At 49.8% G+C, this 25,357-nt stretch overlaps 2 protein-coding genes across 12 annotated transcripts in view; one reads left to right on the plus strand and one right to left on the minus strand.

The window, feature by feature from the left end:
• The window catches only part of CISH (cytokine inducible SH2 containing protein), a 262,755-nt gene that overhangs the window by 120,598 nt on the left and 116,800 nt on the right, over nucleotides 1–25,357 (plus strand). The window lies entirely within an intron of this gene.
• The window catches only part of DOCK3 (dedicator of cytokinesis 3), a 146,579-nt gene that overhangs the window by 54,970 nt on the left and 66,252 nt on the right, over nucleotides 1–25,357 (minus strand). For 10 of the 11 annotated variants that reach the window (XM_084902252.1, XM_084902250.1, XM_084902253.1 and 7 more), the window contains exons 10-14: nucleotides 17,615–17,696; nucleotides 13,539–13,599; nucleotides 11,980–12,127; nucleotides 8,190–8,278; nucleotides 4,221–4,346 (exon numbers count right to left, since the gene is read on the minus strand). In XM_084902252.1, coding sequence (XP_084758378.1) covers nucleotides 4,221–4,346; nucleotides 8,190–8,278; nucleotides 11,980–12,127; nucleotides 13,539–13,599; nucleotides 17,615–17,696 — 506 coding nt within the window. Of the gene's footprint in view, nucleotides 1–4,220; nucleotides 4,347–8,189; nucleotides 8,279–11,979; nucleotides 12,256–13,538; nucleotides 13,600–17,614; nucleotides 17,697–25,357 lie in introns of those variants that run through there. The other variant, XM_084902247.1, reaches the window with a different exon arrangement.

Here is a 25,357-nt window from a genome sequence, read left to right on the forward strand (position 1 = left end):
AATAGGTGCTTTGCTTAAATATTATCCTGGTTTTAACTAGAACTCTCTGGAAATGACTTATTATTTTTAAAAAATATATTTTTATTGATTTGAGAGAGGAAGGGAGAGGGACGGAGAAACGTCAATGATGAGAGAGAATCATTGGTCCGCTGTCTCTGGCAGGAACAAGGATCGAGCCCGCAACCCGGGCATGTGCCCTGACTGTGAATCGAACCGTGACCTCCTGGCTTGTAGGTCGACGCTCAACCACTGAGCCATGCCGGCCCGGCAGGTTCTCTGTTTTTCTAACCATGTCTTCTGTGTCACAGGGCTCCTGCCATATTGTTATGAAGGCAGTGACGTCCTGCTGGAACAGGGTGACAGGATGGGCACAGTGACCTCATATCTGTGATAACTCCTTTCTTGGGCTGACCATGTGATGATCTGCTGTGGGCCAGATGTGACCATTCCCAAACCATCCCTTAGGCATCCCGCCAAGGCCTCGGCTGGCACTCCCACGGCCCGGGCCTCTGCACACTCCCGTGAGGAGAGCGTTTTCAAAGACCGTGTGCCCCTTCGTGCGAGGTGTGCCAGCAGAGCTGCAAAGAGAAGCTCCCTGCCCGCTGTGCTCTGGGGCTTGGACTAAGCCAGCGCCCCTTTCCAATGGGAGTGGGGGGCCTGCCTCCTAGAAACCTTTCTGAGCTGTACACCTGGGGCGTGGTAAGGGCTTCTCAACATTCCCGGTCTCCTTCGCTCCCTCAGACCTTACTGATCCCCCGAAGTAACACCAGTCTTCTGGGCGGGGCTGGTGGCTTCTCTCCTTCCGTCTTGTCTGGTACCCCAAAGGGCGAGGCTGATGAAGGATTAATAATGTACGTGATGCCCCACCCCAGTATTGCAACATTCCATGGAACAAATGAAGATGGAAACAAAGCAGGCAAAAAGCAGACAGGACACACAAAAGCAGGAACTTACACCCAACTATCTTCATCTCTGCACCAGAAAGAAAGGGGCGGGAATGAGGGGACAGCACAGAGAGAAACAAGAACAATTAAGACAAACAGGAAAGAGAATAAAACATCACTTGCAGGTCGGCGATGAAGCATGCGCTTTTCCCCAGGGGTCAAAGCAAAGGACAGTGTTTCTGAGCACTCAGAGGCCCCCTGGAGGGACAGCAGCCTGCACCGCTGCCTTGTGAGGGCCACGTTCAGGGCCACCCAGAGAGGAGCAGGACTGTGCCAGGGCTCTAAGACAGATAGGTAAAATTGTATGCTCTAAGAGCACTAAGTTAAGTATACAATTTTACCTATATGTTCCCCAAAATTCCAGTTTGGCACTTCTTAGTTGAGATTCAGGAATCTGTAGTTTAACAACTCCACCAGGTGATTCTCATCATGAGAGAAGTTTGGGAAACACTGCTTTCGGGAAAACAGTCCTCAGTTAGGACACACTAAATCAAAGGGCAGTCTTCTTCTGACAAGACAGAAACGTTTAATAAAAAGCATGGACCACGTTGCTCACAGTAAATAACCTTAAAAATTCAAGGTTACAAAAACAAGTGAAACTGCTGTCATCGCACCGAGCCCGGCAGGAGGTGAGGCGGCCTGCAGGGGAGCTAAGGAGCAGAGGCTGGAGGGGTGGCGCCGGGCCAGGCTCAGGACCGTCTGGAGAAGGCACAGCCTTTCTGTTGGCAGTCTGTTGGCCGACTGCTTTCTCTAAGGTTTTTTGAGGGCTAATCTGACAAGTGAGCTACTGGGAACCGAGCTAACTGCCACCTGTTCACCTGCAACACCTGTCCTGCGCCCATCTTTCCTGCCCGTGTTCTGGGTGTGTGTACACGCCCCTGAAGAGAACGGGAGGCCTCAGAAAGACCTCTTCTGAAACGGCAGCGGTGCTCGTGTGCTAGCGCCTGGGACTCCCACTGCAGCCGCTGCTCTGACTCAGCTGGAGCTGTCACTGGGCTCTGACAGGACGCACCGGGCCACCCGTAGGAAGTGCTCTCCAAATGAGCGCCCGCCCGGTGCTGGGCATTTTAATAAGCGTCACCGGTTATGAGTAATCCTGATTTTTTACATTTACTCTCATTTCGCAGCCGTAAGTGTCCACAGTTACTGACCATTTCTTTCTTTCTCCATTTCCCATAGATCCGTGTCAAGAAGCTGAACTTCTGTACCTTGGTCACTGAGGGCTGAGACGGCTGCAGACCCGGGCGCTATTCCACAGGGAAGGGGACACCACCGCAGGGGACACGCAGCCAGCGCTGAGGGCTGGTTAGCACAGCCACGGTTTCCCAGGACAGGCTGCCTGCAACGGGCAACCCTCCCGCACCTTTCCTCCCCGCCCCAGGACGCAAGCCCACTCTAGTATCTTGGGGTGCGTTAAGGGGCTGGCAGTTGTGAGCTCACAACCCCTGGGAGTGGCCATCTGTTCAAAAGCGCTCCCTCCAGGGAAGGGTAGAGGAGGAGGAGCTTATGCACAAAGCACGGCTTTCTGCCTGTGAGCCTCGCTTCCTTTCAGGCTCGGCTCCCAGCAGGCTTATCCACAGCCCAGCCTGGGCCTGGGGCAAGTCACACGAGGGGCGCTCAGCTGCCCTGGGGAGGGAGCTCCTTACCCTCAGCGTGTCTCAGCGATGCCTGCTGCAGCCATCTCCGCGGCCACACCAGCAGCCTGCCCTTACACTCCGTGTGCCATGGTGCGGAGAGGCAGAGCGCTCCCAAAAAGACCTTTTCCGCAGTGAGGTTTGGACAGTGTCGCTTTTGAAAGCAGTCTGCTTAACAATGTTTTCCCTGGAGCTTGTTCCTTCCTATGGTCTGCTCACTTGGTTTTAAAGTGTGAGACTAACAGGAAGGAAATGCCCAAACCTTAGACATGAAAGGAAGGAAGGGCTTGAAGCACATCTCTTAGCACACACGACTCCCCCTCCGAAGCTGGGTGTCCGATTTAAAAAGCTCACCAGGCAACTCTGGTGGCCGCCAGCTTTCTCCCAGGGCACGCTGCCAAGAAGCAGGGCCTCCACTGGGCTCCTTTCCCGAAGACAGGGCCGCGGAGGCTGAGAAATGGTCCAGGGCAGGAGAGGGGACATCCGCTAAGGCCTCACTCACAGCAGCCACACCTCCGCCCTTCATGGCATCAGGCCTCTCCGCTTCAAAATGCCATCAAGGTGGACTGGTGAGCGGCCCGGTCCCCACCGCGGACCCTCCTCTCGTGCTGAGCAGACGGCGCTCTGCCAGCAGCGTGCTCTGCCAGCACAGGGCCTGGGCCTGGTGTGGGACGGGGAGGCAGCTGGGTCCGTCACAGGGGCCTTCTCTGAGCTCAGGCCACACGCCCCTGGGGGTGCGGGCACATTTGCAGCAGGAGAAGGCGGGTCCCCACCTAGAACTCCAGACGGGTGTTTACAGAGCGCAGTCAGTCAGGCTGGCCTGGCCTCCATACAGAAGCAAACAAGCTGTAGCGGATCCCTGAAGCTCAGTAGACAGGGCAGCTTCATACTCCTGTCCTCTGTCCGGAGAGCCAGCACTTTGACCTGATTTTCCTCACTCTTTTCATGTCTTCTCTGGTCATCAGAGCGCCTGCCACCCCTCTGAGACCCGCTCTACCTCCCCTCACTCCGGCAGCCCCCTGACTCTGATGGCCTGGCTGACCCACCTCTCCAGCTGTTCTCACATCTGCCTGACTGGACCCACACCAGAGGTCAAGGCACCCCACTTTCTGCCTTGGCTCTCCTCTGAGCATTAGATGAGGGGGTGGGAGATGGGACAGTCCTGAGAAACTGGCCAGATCATACAGTCCAATCCACAAAGCCTAATTGATACCGTCTGTCTTATCCACTTTTCTAAAACGTTACAATGCACCTGCTATGCCCACAGGAAGCGGGACTCAGCACTAGTACAGGCACCCATTTGGTTCTTCTTCCCCTTAAAGAGGAAGTTCTGTGAGCCCTCCCTCCGAGGGAGTGTGCCGGGAAAGAGGCGTGGGAAAGGCCTCGCATGAAGTTCTTTGGCGGTTGCTGCCACCCACTCCACTCAGACAACGCAGCCGCCGGCCAGCGGGAGAGGGGGCTTCTGGGAAAGTACAAACACCAACAGGAGCCCCAGGGCCGCTGGCTGAGACAGTCGGCCCCCGGACGGGGACGCAGAGGTGTTCAGTGGCTCAGACTCGTCCACAGCAGAGTTCAGCAACTGCCGGCCAGACGTGCCCGGGACTCCATCCTAACCCTCCCGCCCAGCCCGAGTCCTACCTACCCGGCATGATGACGTCAGGAAACCCCAGCTTCCTTGTGATCGCCAATCCTCTGCTGAATATCATGGGGTTCTCTCTGCGGATCTGGTCCATGTCTCCACGAAGAAGCTGGAGAGAAACGATAAGGCCTGCAAAACAAGGAGTTTCTCCCTCAGACCCACGCTTCGCCTGCCCTGTGGTTCTAGAAAAGACAGAGCCACACTGTTTCCCAGAGGAAGTGAGCAAAGTTCAGCATTTTCTGGAGGAAAATATTGATGCAGAAAAATATATATTATTCTGAAGAAACATTCCAGAAAGCTAAAGGAAGGTAAGTCAAGAGGACCTCAGTGGCCCAGAGAACTCATCTAGTAAACACAGACGGGGTCCTGGAGACTGAGCCCCTTTCTGTCTCCCAGCAAGCAGCCCGGGGCCAGGCGGGTCCTCCTGAGCACTGACTGGGAGGGCCGGCTACATGAGCTGTGCACGTAGGGCCCAGAGAGGCCTCCAGAAACAACAGTAGCCGAGGACACTGTGACCGAGAAGACCTTGTGTCAGGGTGTCCCACAGCTGGAAACGAACACAGCGATGCTGGGTTATGCCAGGAGTGTGCCCAAGTGTCAGAAGCAGTGTGCCCGTTTGACCTGGCACCGTTTTGTGAAGCGAGCAGCAGAGCAGACACCATTGCTCCACAGGGAACCCCGCAGTGCAAGGAGAAGAAGGGGTGCTGCGGAGAAGCTAGCTCAGCCATGTCCCAGACTCCGAGTCCCACACCCTCAGACGGTCCCAAGGCCTTTCTTCAGAACCTGGGAGAATCTGTAACGTCCCTCAGGCGCGCTGCCTCTGGCTCATTACTTATACCCGGGAGTTTTGCACAAAGTAAGAATCTTTTGGAAACTGCTCCCCTGCCCCCAACGGGCCCCTTGGACTCTCACCGCGGGGCTGGGAGGAAACACTACAGCCCAGCCAGAGCCTCAAGATGACCTCACTGCTTCACGAGTAAGCCACTCCCCAAGAACCTGCGATGACGTCTCTGATGGGCCAGGTGTCATTGCCACCAGATCGCAGGCCCTAGAAGCAGCCCATGGCATTCACTTAGCATTGTGGGCGGAAATCAGGGTTTGGGTTTTGACCACCTAACGTAATTTTTTACAGCCTCACCACTTGGTGACTCAAGCACAGTCAGTTTGTAAACCTGAAAGGCTGGGGCCCGGAGTCCAGACCGCAGTGATCTCTGCAGAGGAGAGCAGCCTGGGAGGTACTAAACCCCCCTCCTCCCTCCCCAACCTGCTCATCCATCTGCAGTGTCTTCACACAGCTATCAACGCTCTCTCCCGGGTGAACAGGAACCCACACGCCTAGGGACGGCCTACTGGAACCGCTAAAAGTTAGGTCTGTGGCTACATAAACAGAGCAAGAGGCCAAAAATGGACACGAGGAGCCACATACATTAAGGCTGCACCTAAGAGAGTTCCTGCCAAATGATACATTAACTCCCAGCTCACAAACCAACGTAGCAATTCCTTCTGTAGTTGCATGATTTGACTTGAAGGGAAAACACTATGACTTCTGAAACAAAAAGGACATTAACGAAGATGGGTGACAGCTAAGTAAGTTAATTTTTTATAAAGAAGACTCTCTATGCCTCGCTGGTTTGGCTCAGTGGATAGAGTGTTGGCCTGCAGACCTAAGGGTCCTAGGTTCGATTCCAGTCAAGGGCACATGCCTGAGTTGCGGGCTCGGTCCAACATGCAGAAGGCAGCCAATCAATGATTCCCTTTCATCATTGATGTTCCTATCTCTCTCTTTCTCTCCCTTCCTCTCTGAAACCAATGAAAATATATTAAGAAAAGAAATCTCTCTAAATAGAGACCTGAGCTGTCCCCTTGCGCACCATGAAGACCCCAGAGCCACGCTGTGGAAGATGCAGGCAGAGGCGCAGTAAGAGAGGGGAAAGCCCAGTGGCCTGGAGTATAGACACCCGTGCTTTCTTTTCAGCCGCGAAGCAATCTCATTGAGCATCGGTTTCCTCATTTATTTAAAGAAATAGGTAAAAAAAGGTAATTTCCAATCTCAACCAGCTCCCAAGCCAAGCCTTGCCAAGAGCCAGTCAGACACACAATCCAAAAGGCAGCAGCTCAGTGTTCCCTCTGGCTGCTCACACGTGCATAGAGCCCTCCTCTCACAACAGCCATCCTGACCGAGGCACCCCGAAGCCTGCGGTGCCCCGGCACCAGAGGAGCAAGTGCCTTTCTTTGTCTTTAAAATACGTTTTTATTGATTTTAGAGGGAGAGGGAGAGGGAGGAGGGCTAGAAACATGGATGCAAGAGAAACATTCATGGGCTGCCTCCTACACGCCCCCTACTGGGGACCAAGCCCACAACCCAGGCATGTGTCCTGACAAGGAATCGGGCCGATGACCTCTTGGGGCCTGGGACGACGCTCAACTGAGCCACACTGGCTGGGCGAACAAGCTTTGCTAAAACTGTTTCAACAGCCAGTGTCTGTGAGCTCTGGACACTGAAGATGGCGCAGTCCCTGCTCATTCTGGGGAGCAAGACAAAAGTCAGCATCATAGCCTGGTGAGGAGATGGTAAAACTTCCCTTTCAAGCTGCTGCTCTTAATGTATTCTTACCACCATCTCACGTTTAAAATGTTCTCCATGTTTTAATCATATCATGTGTCAAGAAATTACAGTCAAGGGCAGCTATTTATAAATCAAATCAGTAAACAAAGCAAGGAACATGATAAATATTGATGCGAAGGGCAGTTCTCCCATTGCTAGGAAGTTCTGATACTTGAAAAACAAGATTTCACTGCCTCTTGCTTTGGCCTCGTTTGAGGAGAGGAATATGAACCCCCCCTCCCCACCCTCGTCACAATACACGGCGCCCTCCGGGGAGGAAACACTGCAGCCCAGGCACACCCTTAGAGGAACAGCCCCTCACACAACAGCGAGCGGCCCGAGGCCCCAGGCTAGAGCTGTGGGCCAATGAAGGACCCAGTCAGGTCTCAGCCCGCAGCCTCTGGTGTGGGCAGCTCTGAGGACTCTCCGTGGAATCTGCCTCCCTGGCAGAGGGGCCAGTTCCCAAAGCTCTGGGGACTGCCAGGCCCTGCAGTGGCTTCACACTGCCATTGAGGGCCAGCTCTTTATTTACAATCCATGGAAGTTAAAACAAATGAGCTACGTGAGAGATTATGAAGTAACTTAGAGGTTAAAACTGTCCAGAGAAACATGGTTGCATGTAAATTTGAGAGCTACCTTTAGGGTATATAAAAGTTCATAGGCTTTTAGGTAGTGCTTCTAATTTAATCAAGCAATTAATATTCAATTTATAAAACAACCATTCTAGTGTGCAGAACTGCACCACAATTTAGACGGAACTGTATAAATAGGGCTTTAAAAGAAAAGGAGGAAAAAGGAAGAAGTTGAGCTAAGATGAAACCTGCCTGGTAGCAGATGTTCTATTCCAGCGGTCGCCAACCTCTCGGACCTCACCGGCCACCAGTGGTCCTCGGACCGCCGGTCGGCACGTGCCGTAATCTACGCTAGCTCAGAGTGACTGGCGGGCAGAACAGCCCGATCCTCACTGTGTCAGCTTCCTTGGTGAGGCAGCACTAAGCAGGGATAGGCGAAGAGACAGGAACATCTGTCCCTTGTGGGGCTGGTGTAAACTCCGCGCAGGAAAGACAGACTCCACAACGTGACAGACCCCGCAACACTTCTGCTCGCTCGGGACTGACAGTGCAGCTCAGCTCCTTGTCAGAGCACATGGAACCACCAGTCAGAGAAAACACTGGAAATGCATTTTGTAATTAATTAAGAAAGGTCTCAAATTATCACAAAAAGAAGCAGAGAGTCCTTGGGGAGGAGAGGAGAGGTCTGCAGGGAACTGAACTTTGCACGCGGCCGCTGGTGAGCACACATGGAGCAGGTGCGAGATTAGCACCGCACATACAACACATGCGTGTGCAGCCAGAGAGGTACGTCACCGTGGCTGGCGCTGGGGGCCGAGTACTTGGCGCTGGACTTGCGGATGATGTTCTCGTGGATCTGCGACCACTCGCCCTCGTTGTTGCACCTGGAACGGGAGGACAAGGCTCAGCGCTCTCCAGGGTCTCACCACCTGCCCCGATGGCCCCGTTCCAGCGGGTGACACCTAGTGGGAGGGTACGTCACACTCACGCCCCAGGAAGCAAGTGTGTCTCTGAGTTACACAGGCTCGTTCCTGTTGAGGCATGCAGACATCTCACACTTGGGGAAATTCTAAAATCTATAAATATTGTCCAAGTGGGCAAATACCCTCTTTTCTGAAGTAGCACTCTCCCACCTGTTACGTTTTCTTCTTTTTAGTTTCTTGCACTTACACACAAAACACAAACCACCAACACAGCCTGGGCTCAGAGGCAAGTCCCTGCTGGAGGAAACACAGCTCAGGACGGACATGCCCGGCACTGGCTTGCTGTCCACCAGCTGTCATTTGCCCCAAGAGGAAGCCCAGCAGGGCAAGGCCACGTGCAGGTGTGCTTGTGGCTGTGTTTCAGGCAGACCAACATGCTAAAGGCCGTTTGGCAGAGCAGTGGCTGGTCACTGTGGAACCCTCTGCAGTCAGGGGAAGGAGGGCCCAGCACAAAAGACAGATGCCTACAGAGCTCAGTCTGTCACAGCTGACCCTCCTCTTGGTGTCGGCCTCAGCCAGGGTCACCTCTCCTCCGGTCCAGGTGACCATCCCACTAGCCTTTCAGACCTCTCCCTTTCCAGAGTGCTGAGAGGAGCCCCTCAAGTCACTTGAAACTGAGTGGATGTGGTTTCATCGGCACCTTCTGACCAATCAGGAGAATATTTTGTAAGGAAAAATTATAAATGGAAGCATTTATTAAATAATCAAATGAGTTGTGATTATAATCAGGCATGATCATGTCATCCAATCAAATTAATATTTAGAGCATGATTACTGATGTGGATAATTTACCCTCAATCGTAAGCTGCATGAGAGATGGGTTGAGCTCCCTGCCACACTTCTCCTTTCACGTTCGAGGCTCCAGGTTCAACAGGCCCTGAGCCTGCCCAAGACCCTGTCCCTAAGGCCCCGAGGGAAGATAAGGCATCTACATCGGACTAAGCAACACAGCGTGGTTTAGTGTGTGATTTTTAAGGTTTCTGGCTCATCAGAAGTGACTTAGTTTTAATGCCTCGGCTTCTTGTTGAAATTTTCTTAAAAGGATATGGTGCCTACACACACACACACACACACACACACACACACACACACACACGATCTTAAATAACATCCACAAAGCCAGAGCAGTGACCATGACAAGAAACATTAAATCTCTGAGGCTGATTCTGAATAATGTAAGAAATGATAAGAATGTGAAAAACTGACATATTTGGCCAATTCATTGTTTAAAACTCTACAACAGATTTTTACCCTTGCAAAAGCCTGTCCTGGCCAAGGAGAAACCACGAATAACTGTAGCCGTTAGCAACCTTGTAAGCTTCCAACTCAACCTAACCAACCAGCACCCTGGAACTTACTGGAAAGCACCGCTTCGCCGGAGGGCTGGCTGCACGGTGCTGACGTAGATTTAAAAGCCGAACCCTCGGCCTGCACATCCGCTCAGCTGCACACACATGCAGCTGGGAAGCGGTCTGAAAGCTTCTTACTATTTCCAAGTGGAAAAGTTAGCCTCCATTTTCACTCTCTCAGTGCTTCAAAACTTAAAGCATCTTCTCTATAAAAACACTGTTCCTAAGTTTCCCAGAGTTGATACAGCAGACACAGCTCAAAGCAGCCCCTGAGCAGAAGCTACATACGAACGCCACTCCGCCACTCCATTGCAAAGTGACAGGCTGGCGCTGAAGGCTGTTGCTTGAGAAGCATTACCTCCATCATGCTGACAGCCTCGTTTCCAGGGGGGTGCTGTGCCGCCCCTATGCACAAGGCGACTGGCACTGAGCAGGAACAGCTCAGACACACACCGAGATGCCAGCCCCAGGCTGCCTCTGTGCCTCTTAGACAGAGAGAAGCAAGGTGGTGATGAAGTTTGGATTTTTGTTTCAGTCACTTTCAAAATGAGAAGAGTGCACCAATAAGCAGGCCCCCTCGGCCAGCATGGCTCAGCAGCTGAATGTCGACCTGGTCCAGGTTTGAATCCCAGTCAGGCACATGCCGGGTTGCGGGCTCCATCCCCAGTGTAGAGTGTACAGGATGCAGCCGATCACTGGTTCTCTCTCATCACTCATGTTTCCATCTCTCTCTCCTTTTCCCTTCCTCTCTGAAATCAATAAAAATATATTGAAGAAAAGAAAAGCAGATCCCACCCCCATCAATGAGGAGATTTGGTAAATGGAGATAGTCTGCCTGGCGCATAAAAGGGAGAGAAACCCACTAGTACTTCCTTTGTACGTTACTATTCCAAAGGAAGAGCCTCATCTCATCAATGCGGGCCTCTGCGTGGAGCTAAGGGAAACAGGTGGCCAGGAAATATGGCTCTTTAATTCCTAAAATGTGGCTCATTATATAAAGGCCTAAATTAAGTGTAATTGTGGATTAAGTTCACTGCATGCCTGAACCATACAGAACAGACTGTACAAAAAAATATCCATACAATGGTATGGTTAAGCTATATTAGCATGGTGATTGACAGACTTAACTTGGAAAAACAATATTTAGTTAAAATCAAAACAGGACAGATTTTAAAAAATATTCTCCCAGCATTATACTTGTTTGTAAAACTCATTAAACTCACCATGTTTTCAGCATCACTATTCACACCTAAGTCTTAGAGGCAGAGACAGACCATGTGCCTGGAACCAGTTTTTTATGTTTTCCCCTTTTTGTTAACAAGAGTCAGGAGGCGAGGCATTGCTCCTGCAGGACAGGTCCCCGGACTGACAAACACGAAAAACAGTGCATGCCTGGCTGGGGGCTTACAGATCCGGGTGGCAGAGTGAAGGGTGAAACTCTGGCTCCACAGAAAACCTGGCTTTTCTTCAAAGCAGGGCAACCTGGCTCATGCTCTTTCTTTGAAACCAGCTCAGTTACCTTAGCTGTGAGCAAGCACTGACACAGTAGACTCATATCCAAAACACATGAGAAACAGCACGACTAGCCTTTCTGTAAATATATACTAGAGGCCCAGTGCACAGATTCGTGCACTTGTGGGGTCCCTCAGCTTGGCCTGCACCCTTTTGCAATCCGGGACACCTCAGGAGATATAGCAGTGTGTGAAGCAGCAGGTGGCTGAGGAGGAGCCCAAGCCGGCCTGCTATGCCTGCCACTGCTGCTAGGTAGTGCAGGCGGCGGTGGGAGAGGCTCCCATCACCCCCACTGCACTCACCAGCCGTGAGCCCAGCTTCTGGCCGAGCAGTGCGCCCACTGTGGGAGCGCACTGACCATCAGGGGGCAGCTCCTGAATTGATCATCTGCCCCCTGGTGGTCAGCGCATGTTATAGCGACCTGTCTACCGGTCAACGGTCTTAACAGCCACATAGGCTTATATATATATAGATGGCTGGTTAATCCGGGCTAGAAGAGAAATTGTGGACTACCAGACTTTTACATTAGGAAAGGAGGCTCCAAATCCAGCTGTTTTAGAATCACCTGGAAGCTTATTAGAAATATAGCTGCTGGAGCCCCATCCCTACTTTAGATCAGACTCTGGCTTTCGAAGGACTCTCTATCCTATGTGCCCCACAATCAGGAACTGCTGCTCTAGAGGACCGCGCTGGGACGTCTTACGTTACAAATCATTCATATTTCTGATATGCGTTACTCACGTGTAAACCTTAAGAACAAAATCCTTTTCTTCCTTTAACTCTGTGAGTGACTGCAGGACGTCCAGGATGCTGAGGACCGCGCAGCCGTATGGTCGCCGGTAGTGCAGGTGGGCAGGGCCCTTCTTCGAGTCATTTAGCAGCATCCGGCCTAGCACACAGCACAGACCCGTCACACTGAGAACCCCGAGTCACTCAGGAGCATCCGGCCTAGCACACAGCACAACCCCGTCACACTGAGAACCCCGAGTCACTCAGGAGCATCCGGCCTAGCACACAGCACACTGAGAACCCCGTGCTGCTCTCCAGCTCAACTCCAGAGATGCCAGGGCTGTAGGCATCTGAGAGATGCTCCAAGTTGGAAGACTAACTTAGGACTAAATAAGGATGCAAGGGTATTTATGTGGGGGGATGCTAACTAGGCCTTTGGCCAGGCTCCTCCCTGCATCACATTCAACCAACCATCCTTATGACTCACTTCCACACCAAAGGGCCACTACAATCAGTAAAGCAAAGGTTCCATGAAAAGCCAATGTGCTGACAGTAAAATTTTGGCCTATTATGAAAGTTGAGTATTTTAGCTGCCAAAGCCGCCCCTGAATCTCCACAGGAGCAAGAATGGCCTCACAACGTGGACAAAACTTGCTTTTCCTGCTTACGGGGCCGTGCCTACAGGGACAAGAGGACTTGCAAATGTCATACCAGAACCTCACAAATGCTTTCTCAAGTAAAGCAAAACCAAACCACAGCAAATCAGCTGTTTTGTTGGCAAAGGACTAAAACATATCCTCTGACAAAATTTGCCAAAACCCAAACCTATGAAGAAAGACTTGGTTAGTCATGGCTGCCCAGATGATGCCATAGATTTGAAATAAGGCTAGGCAAACCAGCCACAGAACAGCAGCAAACGGCTCTTCTTCATCTTGTGTGGCACTGAAGTAGATGCCATCCACCCGCTGCAATAAGAACAGCATATACTTTGGATACAAACACAGCAAAGGCCATTCGGCACCTGTTAAGTTGGCAGCCTTGGCCACCCGCTCTAAAACCTCTGTGGCAGAGGACTGACAGTGGCAGGGCACTCTGATAAGGAGAATGCCTACACGCAGACCCCTTGAAATAAAGGGTGTGAGTCCAAAACTAATAGGAAACAAAAAGTTGTAAGAGAGCCCTGGCCAGTGTGGCTCGGATGGCTGAGCATTGTCCCAAGCACCGAGAGGTCATCAGTCAGGTTGTGGGCTCAATCCCCAGTAGGGGGCATGCAGGAGGCAGCCAATCAATGTTTCTCTCTCTCTCTCTCTCTCTCTCTCTCTCTCTCTCTCTCTCTCTCTCTTAAAAAAAAATTAATGAAAACATATTTTTAAAAGATTGTATGTGAAAAAAAGTATTCATTTATAGCAAACTCAGCTACCATAGCAGCTGAGCTACAGACAGAGTTCCAGTACAGACTGAGACCTGACGCAGCAGGGAAGAGGTGGGCAGAAGACAAAGCGCAGACAGAGCAGATACTTAGCCCAAGTTGGCCTGGTCTTAGTCACGTGAATGAATAAGGTGAACAGTACCTATTCGGATCACATGGGCAACTATATACAAATCTCTCTTCATATCTTTGCTGCTCAGATCCTAAGAAAAGAGAAAAAAAAGTTAATTAAGGCAATGAATACACAGAAAATAATTAAAATTTCATTTCGAACCTCATAAGGTTTACTACTTTTGTGACCTTTAGCATATGTGATTGGTGGGGAAGGGAGGTTCAAGCACATCGCGATTCCTGCAGTAATGAATAGCTCATATCTTATGAACCTCTGGAAGTTTATTTTATTGATAACACTTTTCCAGCCCTTATTTCGAACACCTAACAAATACCCTGTTCCCCCGAAAATAAGACAGTGTCTTATATTAATTTTTGCTCCCAAAGATGCGCTAGGTCTTATTTTCAGGGGTTGTCTTATTTTTCCATGAAGAATACGGTACATATTTATTGTTAAATGAAAATAAAGGAAATTTATTACCTGTATACAGTACGGTAGTATGGTAGTTGTCAACACAAACCAGACAAACTGTGAATCCTACAGTATCAAGAATTTACTCATTTATTCAATGACAATCATGTCATCATCTTCTGGAACATCATCATAACAATCCAATTCCCGAATTTCCTGGTGAATTTCTTGTGACTCCATTTCTTTCAGAATCAGTGGACCAAATCTCTCATGTTTAGCCTAGGGGGGCCTTATTTTCGGGGGGGGAGGGGATGCCTTATATTTCACTCGGAAGGAAACCTGTAAGTAGGTCTTATTTTCAGAAGATGTCTTATTTTCGGGGAAACACGGTATCTACAAGAGTTCTCACATTAGAAATCTTCATGATGTTGCCTAATATTACCTAACATTTTGTAACAAAAGAAATGTTCAATGCACAAAAGTGGGGAAAAAACGAAAAGAGCTCACTAATGACTGAAATTGTGAAAGTCTATTTTTTACTACTTTACATTTATTCCACTGTCCACAAATGATTATGATTATTGCACACTAGGTGTGCTGCCTTGAAAAAGATTAACTTGGTCTTAGTGAAATCTCAATAATCTGATCTCCATTTCTAAATTCTGATATATATCATTTGTACTTGAGTATAATGTTGAAAATAATTTCATTTGGAAAAATTTAAGAGCTTCATTAAGTAAGCAAATTTGATTCAGAATCAGAAACTTTAAAAACTAAAGTTATGGAAATAACTTCATACATTATTTATGTTTACAACACATTTTGAAATAAAATAGGCATTTATACTTTATTTAACACTGTACTTGAAGTAACGGTTCAGACTCTTCACCAGGTCATCAGCTCACTGCTCCCTCCCAGCCGTTGTTGAGAATGAATGATGATTTTTAAGTGTTTCGGGGACTGAAACATGACTATTACTGAAGGATATAGAAATAGCTGACACATTTCAAAGTGAAAGCATTCTTTTTGTATAGCAGATTATGTTAGTCTGAACTATCAAATGGCACTGTAACCATTAATCCCGATGTACCCAGAGAACTAGTCAGATGGGCTGTACACAGTAGGGCCATGGACCTCTCCCCTGGCTTTGTCTGACTGAATAAAAGGAAGAAGCCTTAAATATAATTTATAGTATTTTCCAAGTTGCTGGGCAGGGGTCCTTTCTGACCATGTTGTACATGATACCCAGAACCCTTTATGGTATTCATTTGAGGTCAATAATATGATAATAATCAGTGCAAGAAAATATTTTGAGTAAAATTATTACTTGTGAGTCCCACATAGTTTCAATGCCAAATTTTAATATGAAAGCTATCTTATTAAAAGTAAATGCATAGGTGGGGGGCAATGGAGAGATAAGGACACATATGTAATAAAGAAAAAAATCCAAAAAAATAAAAGTAAATGCATAGTTAAACATGGTTATCATGGAGTTATCCATGTAAACTCTTCAAAACCAAGTACTAAGTGTGGCTGTCCATGGTAAATACTCACACGGCCTGGGAAGATGACTCACTCACCATTCAGCCAGTGAGCAGGGTTTGAATTTAGATTTGTTCACTGGACCACACCCTCCCATCCACATCATTGGAAGCTAGTGCCCAATGGCACTGTGAGTAGAGGGCAGTGCCTCGGGGCTCAGCATCTCAGACTCAGTTACTAACTTTCTATTTTAAATATGGAAAAGCCATCTCATTTCCCTGCGCCCCTTTCAGTAGCAATATGGGATTTACAAATATAAAACAAAGCCAATTTATTCAGACTTATGCTGCAGAAAAGGAGGCAATTTAATATGTAATGTCATTATACTCATCATCAAATTCATTCTTAATTCCACTACCTAAAATTCTATTTTGAAATGTGGAAGAGTATAAATAAATGTAGCAAATACAATGCCAACTGATGCAGGGAAAGCAGTACAAGTTCATTCTCGAGTTGGTCACTCAAATAAAACAAAAAGGAAACACACATTCATTTAGTTACATAAGGTATTATCATTACGGTCTTAGGATTTGCCGGGCGCTGTGTGTGAGGCACTGGATGTCAAGTGAGGAGTATACACACAGCCACTGCTTACCATGAAAGCCAGCAAAACCTCGTGTTAGACACCCACACAAACACGCAACACCGCCTTCTTGGGTAAAATCCTTCCTGCATAGGAAGCTCTGAGATCTAATACAGTCAGAAGAAGACAGGTTTTCCTGAGAACAGGACTGTCTGAAGGTGGCTCTGACGTCTGCGTGAGGAACTGACCTCCTCAGGGTGGAAGGCCCCCTTCCCTGATGCCAGGGGAGGCGAACAGGTCGCATCCACAGCGGTGGCTGCACTGCCGTGCACGGATTCTGAAACTCCGCAGCACAAGTGCCATCTGGACACTCCTCCAGCCTCCAGGAGGAGCTCATTTAGACAATGAGAAGACTGCCACCAACATGATTTCACACAGCTTACAGGAAAACACAAAACTCCTGGCTATGACAACCTTGTTCAAAGTCTCATGTGCTTTGAAAAAAATTCCTCAAATCACTTTTTGGATCTTTTCAGAGAAACCAGGGCCGTACTTGAGAGAGAATGCAGAAATGCTGTTTGTGGCAGCAGCCTGTGCCCCTCACCGGGGAGCCTGCACCCACATCAGGAGTGCCATGTGCATCTCGGATTTGTAACGCTGCAGCTACAGCTCAGGCTTCTGGCCCATATAGATCATTAAAATGCTGGGAAGTGAAAATTTTGATTTACTGTAATTATATTCAAATATCATCATAATTAAGTTAATTTCTTCAAGAGACAAGGACTGCACATCGTGTTCAAGGACAGCGCATGCACACAGCCTGCTCCCAGTGCCAAAGAGCAAGGAATCAACACTTTCTTTTGCTGCTTTAACGAAACAAAACAGAAAAAGGTTAGAAACCAGGACCCAGAAAAACCTCCTAACGCTATGGAGACCTAGACAGAGGGGCGTCACCTCTTTCCAGCTGGTTCAGGCGGTGACCGCAGCGCCCCACCTCCCAGCTCAGGCCTCCCATTTCAGAACCCCCCGCCCCCATCCCCTCACCTCAGCCCATTAACAGCAGTTTGGACTCTCTCCCTTGTCCTTATCCTTTCCTGCTGAAAGAGCGAGCCCTGACCTTCTCAGACACAATGATCTCAACTCCTTAACCGTCTTCATGGGTCAGCATCGCTGCCCTTCCTCCCCGCACTGTCACTAGGTTTGTATGCTGAGCTCCAAGGTGGACAGAACATCATTAGCTGAGCCAGATTCACAGATCTTCCCAGACACCGGGCATTTCAATGACAGCTATCCCAGGGAAGCGGTTTCTGCCTCTACAGGAACATGAGGCTTTACCTCTCAGAGAAAGAAAGAAAGACTGTTCCCAGATTTTAAGTGTCTATTATATTAAGTAGCTTATAAAATCTACATTAGTAAAGGCACTTGATTATATTTCTTTAATAAAAAATTCAATTAAAAACTAATTTCAGTTTTCCTTAAATATTTCATTAAAACCTGGCAGAAACATAATGAAGGCCTATCCTCCCAGTGTGTGGGAAACAGGAATAAATGCTTGTTTCTCGGGTGACAACAGCCACACCGCAGCCCCGGCTGGAGTAACGGTGGAGAAGGGAAGAGAACTGGCACATACTGTAAAGAGGGCACACATTCGGTCTATCTTCTCTGGGTTCCTTGGCCCACCATTCTTGTTCAGTCTCACCAGAAACCGCTCACTGAAATGTAGGAGAGAGAGAGACAGAGAAAGGTGAGAGTCTGCATGCTCCGGAACAAACAAAAAGGCCGTGTACAGAGAAACCCAGACACTCACCACAGCCCCAGTGACGGCAAGGCCAGAGGACTGACAGTGGGGAGCACTGTCTTTCTTGCCAAGCAGCACGCGAGGGCACTGCACGCTGCCCACAGGTGCTGCTGTGTCCTTGCTGCAGCTCTTATCTCCCCAAAGGCGCTGCTCCCAAACTGTGCTCCCCAAGACAAAGGGCAGATAAAGCAAATTCCAGGTGGACAGAGCTGCTGCCCGTCAAAACCCAAGAACAACTCCTCCTCCTCCTCCCCCTTCCCCTCTTCCTCCCCCTCCTCCTCTTTATCCTTCTCTTCCTTGATAGTGAAAGGCGGCCCCTCAGGCAATTCCCTCAGTGCCTACCTGAGCTTCACATTTCCTAGACCAGTGGTCAGCAAACTCATTAGTCCACAGAGCCAAATATCAACAGTACAACGACTGAAATTTCTTTTGAGAGCCACATTTTTAAAACTTAAACTATATAGGTAGGTACACTGTTATTAACTTACTTAGGGTACTCCTAAGCTGGCCTTTGCTAAAAACTCAAGGGGCCAAAGAGCCACATGTGGCTTGCAAGCCGCAGTTTGCAGACCACTGTCCTAGCTTTTCATGCTCTGGTTTCACCTGAGCTTCTTCACAATTTGTGAAACATTCAAAATAACTGTGTGTGTGGGTTTTTGTTTTTGTTTTTCATTTCAAAGGGCTTTAGGTACATAAATTATTTCCTGTTGTGCTAGCTTCTCCAATGGAAATGATAACTAAGTGATGCTCTCTGTTCACATGAAAACTATTTGAAGGCCAATGTCTATCCAATGTTTCCTGATTTGGCAACAGCTATTCTGCAAAAGAAATGGTTAAATATTGTTGGGAAATAATTCATTAAACACACAGTTTCTATCCTCTGGGACTTTCCAGAGGCTTATAACCTTATGTGCTTTAAGTACCAGCCAGACACGTGATATTTGACTCACAACCCACTTATGTGTAAGGCAACAGAGCCTGCACAAACACAGTTTGCTAACTGTGTGCCAGTGAGAGCCACACAAAATACTACTTCCCAAAGGTGTGTGTGTGTGTGTGTGTGTGTGTGTGCGCGCGCGCGCGCTGTGGCCAAGCGAGTAGAATTTATTGGTGAGACTTTATAAACAGCCCCATCTCTACATGAGGGCACCAGGCCGGTTTTTCTCTTGGATAATCTGAGAGAGAAAGAGATGATGATAATTCCCCCTCTTCAATAAGCAGTGCTGTAAGAGAACTGTTCCACGTTTACTTGTCTTTATGATGCGCTATACATGACGCTGCGTGAAGTTACCTTAATTTCATGTTATTGAGCAGGTGCTTAGAGATGAATTCCATAATCCGATGTGTGACAAGGCTAACACGACTTAATTCCAGAAGCACTTGCTTCTATAAAGTTCTAATTCCTACGCTTCTCCCATGAGGCTAGCGTTGGGCGACTTCCCGGAGGTTCCGGCCTCTGCAGGGCTCTGAGCAGAGATGGTCTGTGCCGCCCAGGAAGGGGATTTTCTGGGCTCTGTTCTGGAAACGTGAGCTCAGTCCTCAGGAAGTCCAGAGGAATTCTCTCAGCTTCTTCCCTTTAATCGCAGTTTCTCACTGGGTCCTCTGTGCAGACAGATGCCAGCCACTTAGCATCTCTCCCAGGACAACCTTCCGGTGCTTACGACAGGCAAGTGGTCCCGAGCCCCCACTGCCTGGTGCTAGCCAGCAGGTGAGGGCATCTCCAATACCTCCTCGTGGACTCGTTCTCCACCTGAGCCCACTCGGCTTTCTCTCTCAAGCTCTTAGGTTCCCCCTTCGCTCAAAAGCAGGACGAGCAGAAGTGCACAAAGGAGTTCAGAAAGGCAAACCACTGCTGTGGCTTTCACATTTATTTTTAGTGTCAGCTTTCCCCTTCTCTCCAACGAAGCCTTGCACTGTTCGCCAATATATGAACAATTTAAAGACTGGGCTACTGTGGCTGAAGCAGAGATGGAGGAAGGAGGCAAGGGCAGGAACCCCCTACCTACCCTCTCTCCCACCCACCAACCCGGAGACACTTCAGGCTCCAGAGAACACTTCATAAGCTGGTACAACTCAGTGTGCTTTCCAGCTTTCCTCCGTCTCGGAAGATTGGGCTGGTTCCCCTCTGTCACTGCAGTACAGCTCAGCTGTGAGGACTTCATTCGGAGCCCCAGGAGTCCTTCTCAGGAATGACCGCCAGGGGCTGCCCTGGCGCTCTAACCCTTCAAGTCCCAAGTCCTGCCTGTGGAGCAGGGACTGTACCTCCTACGTCCGCAGCTCAGAGCCAAGCAGAGGCTCAGCAGACAGCTGCACTGAGTGAAAATGAGCCTCCTTCACGCGGTCTTGTTGGCCCTCACGGCTTTATGCTGACGGGACAGCACAATTAAAACTGCGCGGCAGGGGGAGCAGGGCGAGGAGTAATCAGGGCACGCTTTCCCCAAAGAAGCTCTATCTGCTCACACGGCGTTTTCCTGCTCTGAAGGCTCCCCGGGGCTCCTCGCAGTAAACGAGCGTTCTGATGTGCCTGCCGCCGCCCGGCTCTGATGGCATCTTAGCTAATGGCCTCTGCTGTCCTGCCGCCTAGGCAGAGCTGACAGAATCCCGTCACCCGGGTGGGTGCCAGGCCGGGGCCTCTGGCGAGGAGGACCTTGGCAGTGGCAGCCGACCTCCCTGTGCCCTTCCTGCCTTTCGGAAGCCCATCCGAAGCATACAGAACGCCAAGCTCCAACACGTCTATGCTCGCCACGGTGGCCGGGACTCCCCCAGGCTCACTGTCCTCCCCGGCACTGTCCTCTGCAGGGACAGACACTCGGACTGCACGGCTGAGGGGACGGAGCACGAGGGCTAAGCAGTCCGGCTCACCACGGCGCTAACCACGGTAAGGCAGTAGGATCTCAGAGTGTGCGCTGAGAAAGTTTAGGACAAGGGCAAGGACAGACCTCAGAGATCAAAGCCAGGAATCCTGACGAGTCTGACTCACACACAGGGCTGAGCTGGACGCCTCGGGCAGGGCTGGCCTGGGTGACCGAGGGGGGCTGAATCGTCCCCAGGAGCAGTGGACAGAGCACAGACTGGTCCTGGCTGGCCACAGCTGGTCAGGAGCTCAGTGTGGAGCCAGCGTAGGCAGATGGATGAGGCAGGGGCCGAGGCACAGGTCCTAGATGGCACAGGCCCAGCCCCAGAATGGGTGCTAGAATCCTTACAGGGGAGTTCTCACCGGGCCAGACCAGCTTCCCTGGGCCGAGGCTGCTGCTTCACTCACCCACGCCCTGCAGGCCCATGCAGGCCAGGTGCTCTAGGCAGTGAAGCTGCCACAAGCCCATCCCTCCACTTCCTCTACAGCCTTCCTTTTGACTGCCGACTCTACCTATGCAAATGCCACTAGCCCAGTAAGGTGAACTATCCGTTCCTCTGAAGCCATCCACAGGTGCTCAGCCTGGTCAGTGTGAGCCTTGATATATCCTACAAATTTCTAATGAAAGAAAACAACTGCAGTGCAGAAATTCTTCAAAGCATCTATACCTCCCAGGGTTTGTAGGGTACATTTACTTGCTGTCTGTTTCCGCCTTTAGAATGTTAACTCTCACAGGAAAGGGATTTTTGTCTTGTTTTGTGCTGAATCCCTGGTGCCTAAAATACCTTTCACATGGTTAAGTGTACAACGTGCTGAATAGATCAACAAGAGGCTATTATAGCTGCAATCCACTCCAATCTGTAAAAAGTAAGTCATTTTCAGACCAGCACTGTAACTGTGTCACTAACAAGTCATTGCTAACACCCTCCCACTGCCTTCTGGACGCAGGAGCTCTACCCAGACCCAACAGATTCTGAGTTCCTGAAAAGGTGAAGGGATTAAGAAGTACAAGTTGGCAGTTATAAAAATAGTCATGGGGATATAAAGTACAACATAGGGAGTACAGCTCATAACATTCTAGTAACTGTGTATGTGTCAGATCAGTACTAGACTTATGAGAGCGATCACCTCGTTAATTATATAAATGCCTCCTCACTATGGTGTACACCTGAAATATAATATTGTGTGCCAGCTGTGATTAAAAAAGAAATTTTTAAAAAATCCAACCAACTCCGTAAACTCAGCTGTCCCAGCAGTGCTTCTCAACCTTGCCTGCACGCTGGAACCACTGACAGCTCCGGCTGCACGGCACTGGGAGCTGCCATCCCAACGTGCAGCCACGATGGAAGAATCACTGCTCTCACGTGGATGGTCGCCTCCCACAGGGCCCTTTGCCCTTGACTGGAAATCATCAAGGATATGTTTCTTACTAGCTTGAGGGAGAGGAAGAGAAAGAGCAAAACACAGATTGGCTGAGCAGAACGGAAGTGGCCTTGGCCTTTGGGACTGGGTTTGACTCTGCTTTCCACCATTCTATGGTGTCCACTCCGTATTCCCACCTGTGGCTAAGGGCCTCCACGTACACTCACAGTCACTCCAACACTGCAGCGCTAAGGCCAGCACAGGCAATAATCAGGGAAGATAATGTAATTTTTGTCCAATAAACAGGGATGGTAATAAGACTTGTTTTCCTGTGCACCCAATAAACCACAGTTTTGCTTTCCGTTTTCCAGCTACTGGCCTCTCTCCTCTCTAGTGGGTTCCCTTGTGTCCGAGCACCTCACCACGTCACACCGTGGCTCCCTCTCAGCCCAGGCTCCAGCTCCCCGGCCTCCACTGTCATTGGTTTATTCAGTGCATCGCTCTATGCCTGTGGTCGGCAAACTGCAGCTCGCGAGCCACATGCGGCTCTCTGGCCCCTTGAGTGTGGCTCTTCCACAAAATACCACGGCCTTGGCGAGTCTATTTTGAAGAAGTGGCGTTAGAAGAAGTTTAAGTTTAAAAAAAAAATTGGCTCTCAAAAGAAATTTCAATCGCTGTCCTGTTGATATTTGGCTCTGTGGACTAATGAGTTTGCCGACCACTGCTCTATGCTTTCTTGATACTGAAATATCCCTATTTTCCATTAAAAGCTCTTGAAAGAAAATGCTATATTTGAGTGTGTAGGTTCAAAACTCAAGGGCCACAGTCAGGCTGATATTTAATAGGGAGCTTTTAAGTTAGATCGGAAGAGTCCGTGTAAGTGTATGTGGACGGAGAGGGGGTAAAGCTGACAGGTCCTGTGCTGGAGAGTAACCTCACAGGTGATCGGCCCACACGTCCTACTTAGGCAGGTCCGGGGGTCGTCACCCCTGAGGATGTAACTTTTTTAGCAAAAGGTTTATCTTTGTCTTGGCAAGCCTTGCCATTGTTCCTGTGCAGCACGTCTTGGACACAAGCCCTAAGCACCCCCACGAAAGTACACAGTCTTGCTAGCTCGCCTGTACCAATCCCTGCCTCATTCTCTTGCACTTCCATGTAATATTCCTCACGTTCCCTCTAATCCGAAATGCATAAAGTAAACAGCAAAGCCGTCCTTCTCTGGGGGATTTGAGATACTGCTTCCCAGCAGCTGTCATCAGTTTTGGCTCCAATAAATTTTTACAAAAATTCCCTCCTGGGTTAGACACTCTTAAATCAGCATGTGTTATGGCTCCCTGGCAAGTAACGGGGCCGCTGGGATTTCAATCATCATTAACTGAGTTTAAGGAAAGCAACTGGCAGAACCTCTTCCACGTGCGTCTCTAAGTGTGCTCACAGGACGCTGGCTGGCCTCCCTCGGCAGCGGCAGCCGCACCAGAGGCCTCGCTAGGTCAGTTAGCTCAGGCAGCCATGCTGCAGCAGAACAGGCCCACAGAACAGGTCTCCCAGGGCCAGCTCTATGTACTTGGTGTCAGACATCTCAATGTCCACTTCTCTCATCCATTTGCCTGTCTAACAAGGCGGACAGTGGCCATTCCTGGTTCCCATGACCGCAAAGGACCTGTCTCCGTTCAGAGACGCCTCTCATTTGTCCCAGTGCCTTCCCTCCGTGCGCCCGTCTCCCGTTACCCTAACAACAGCCTCCCGCCGCTGGTGCTCCTGGACACCAAGCCTGCACATCCAGTGCTCCGTGTGCCTTCCTCTCTCAGGACTCTCCATTCCGGGCTGTCAAGCAGCACAGGACACACCCTTCCAAACGGAAAGCCCGCCGCCCTGACCGATGTGCTGACAGGTCAGAGCTATTCCACTTTGCCCTGTGCTATGACATAGGCAGAGCAGAAGGCAATTTACTGTAAACAGAGAACTCGGAGAACCTGGTCATTTCCTGTCCCCTTTCTGTCCAGACTGTGGGTACTGTGTAAAAACTTTCCTCCAGCCTGACATCTAAGCTCGGAATATAGTGAGAGGGTACGATGGCTACACAGGAGAGCGTTTCTGACCTTATTCTCAGGTGAAAACAGCACAGGTTTAACCACACACCAATGTACATATCTGAAGGGAGCGTTTCACTGGGCCGATCTCTTTAGCAGGTTTTTCCCATAACGTTTCTGAGTGTGATCTGATGTGGTGGACATATACGTAGAAGCATGTTGAGTTGGCTTGGCCACTGGAATGCAATACAGTTGAGACCCTTAAACAATGTGGTGATTAGGGGCACTGCCACCCCACCCCTGGCCACAGTCAGAAATCCATATGTAACTTCTCCAAGCCGCCCCTCTGTCTCCATGCAGGAGTGCTCTAGGACCCACCCCATCACGGATAAAAAATCTGCAGATGCTCAAGTCCCTCATCTATAACTAGAGCCCAATGCACGAAAACTCGTGCAAGAATAGGCCTCCCTTCCTGGCTGCCAGCACCAGCTCCCCTCCCGCACCCGGGACCGGGCTTTGCTCCAGCCGCCCACAGGCTCCCAGGACCCGGGCGGCTTCCCTCCGGGACCGGGCCTCACTCTGGCCCAGCTTCGTCCAGAAGGACATACCGTCTAATTAGCATATTGTCCATTTATTATTCTAGATCAGGGGTCCTCAAACTTTTTAAAGTGGGGGCCAGATCACGGTCCCTCAGAGAGCTGGAGGGCCGGACTATATGAACTACTAATTCCTACTGTAACACCTCGGCTGCGCTCACTGCCCAAAAAACCTGGCGGGCCGGATCAGACTCCTCTGCGGGCCGCATGTGGCCCGTGGGCCGTAGTTTGAAGACCCCTATTCTAGATGGTGTAGAAAAATGCATACAGTTGGTTCAACTGTGAATTGAAAATACAGTTGTTTTTCAAAGTGAAATTGATTTCAGAGAGAAGAAGGGGGGAGGGGAGAGAGAGAAAGAAAAAGAGAGAGAGAGAGAGAGCTCGATCAGTTGCCTCCTGAACACATCCCAACCAGAGGAGAACCCAATATCTTTTGGTGTATAGGACGCTCCAACCGAGCCACACCGGCCAGAGCCAAAAATACTGTTTCTGATGCACGGTTGGCGGAATCCATGGATGTGACACCCAGGATCTGGAGGCCCAACTGCATACTTATTAAACAAAATGGACATATAAGAGGACTCGCACAGTTCAAAACGGTGTTGTTCAAGGGCCAACAGCAGAGCCAGGATCCTAGCCCCTCTGATTCCTGCTGGGACGTAGGAAACCTTGGGGGGCTGCTGGGGAGTGGGCTGAGCCACAGGCTGGACCACCCCGGGCCGGAGCGGAAGCC

This window comes from Pipistrellus hanaki (assembly GCF_964339955.1).
Source record: "Pipistrellus hanaki genome assembly, chromosome: 13".
NCBI classification, from domain to species: Eukaryota; Metazoa; Chordata; class Mammalia; order Chiroptera; family Vespertilionidae; genus Pipistrellus; species Pipistrellus hanaki.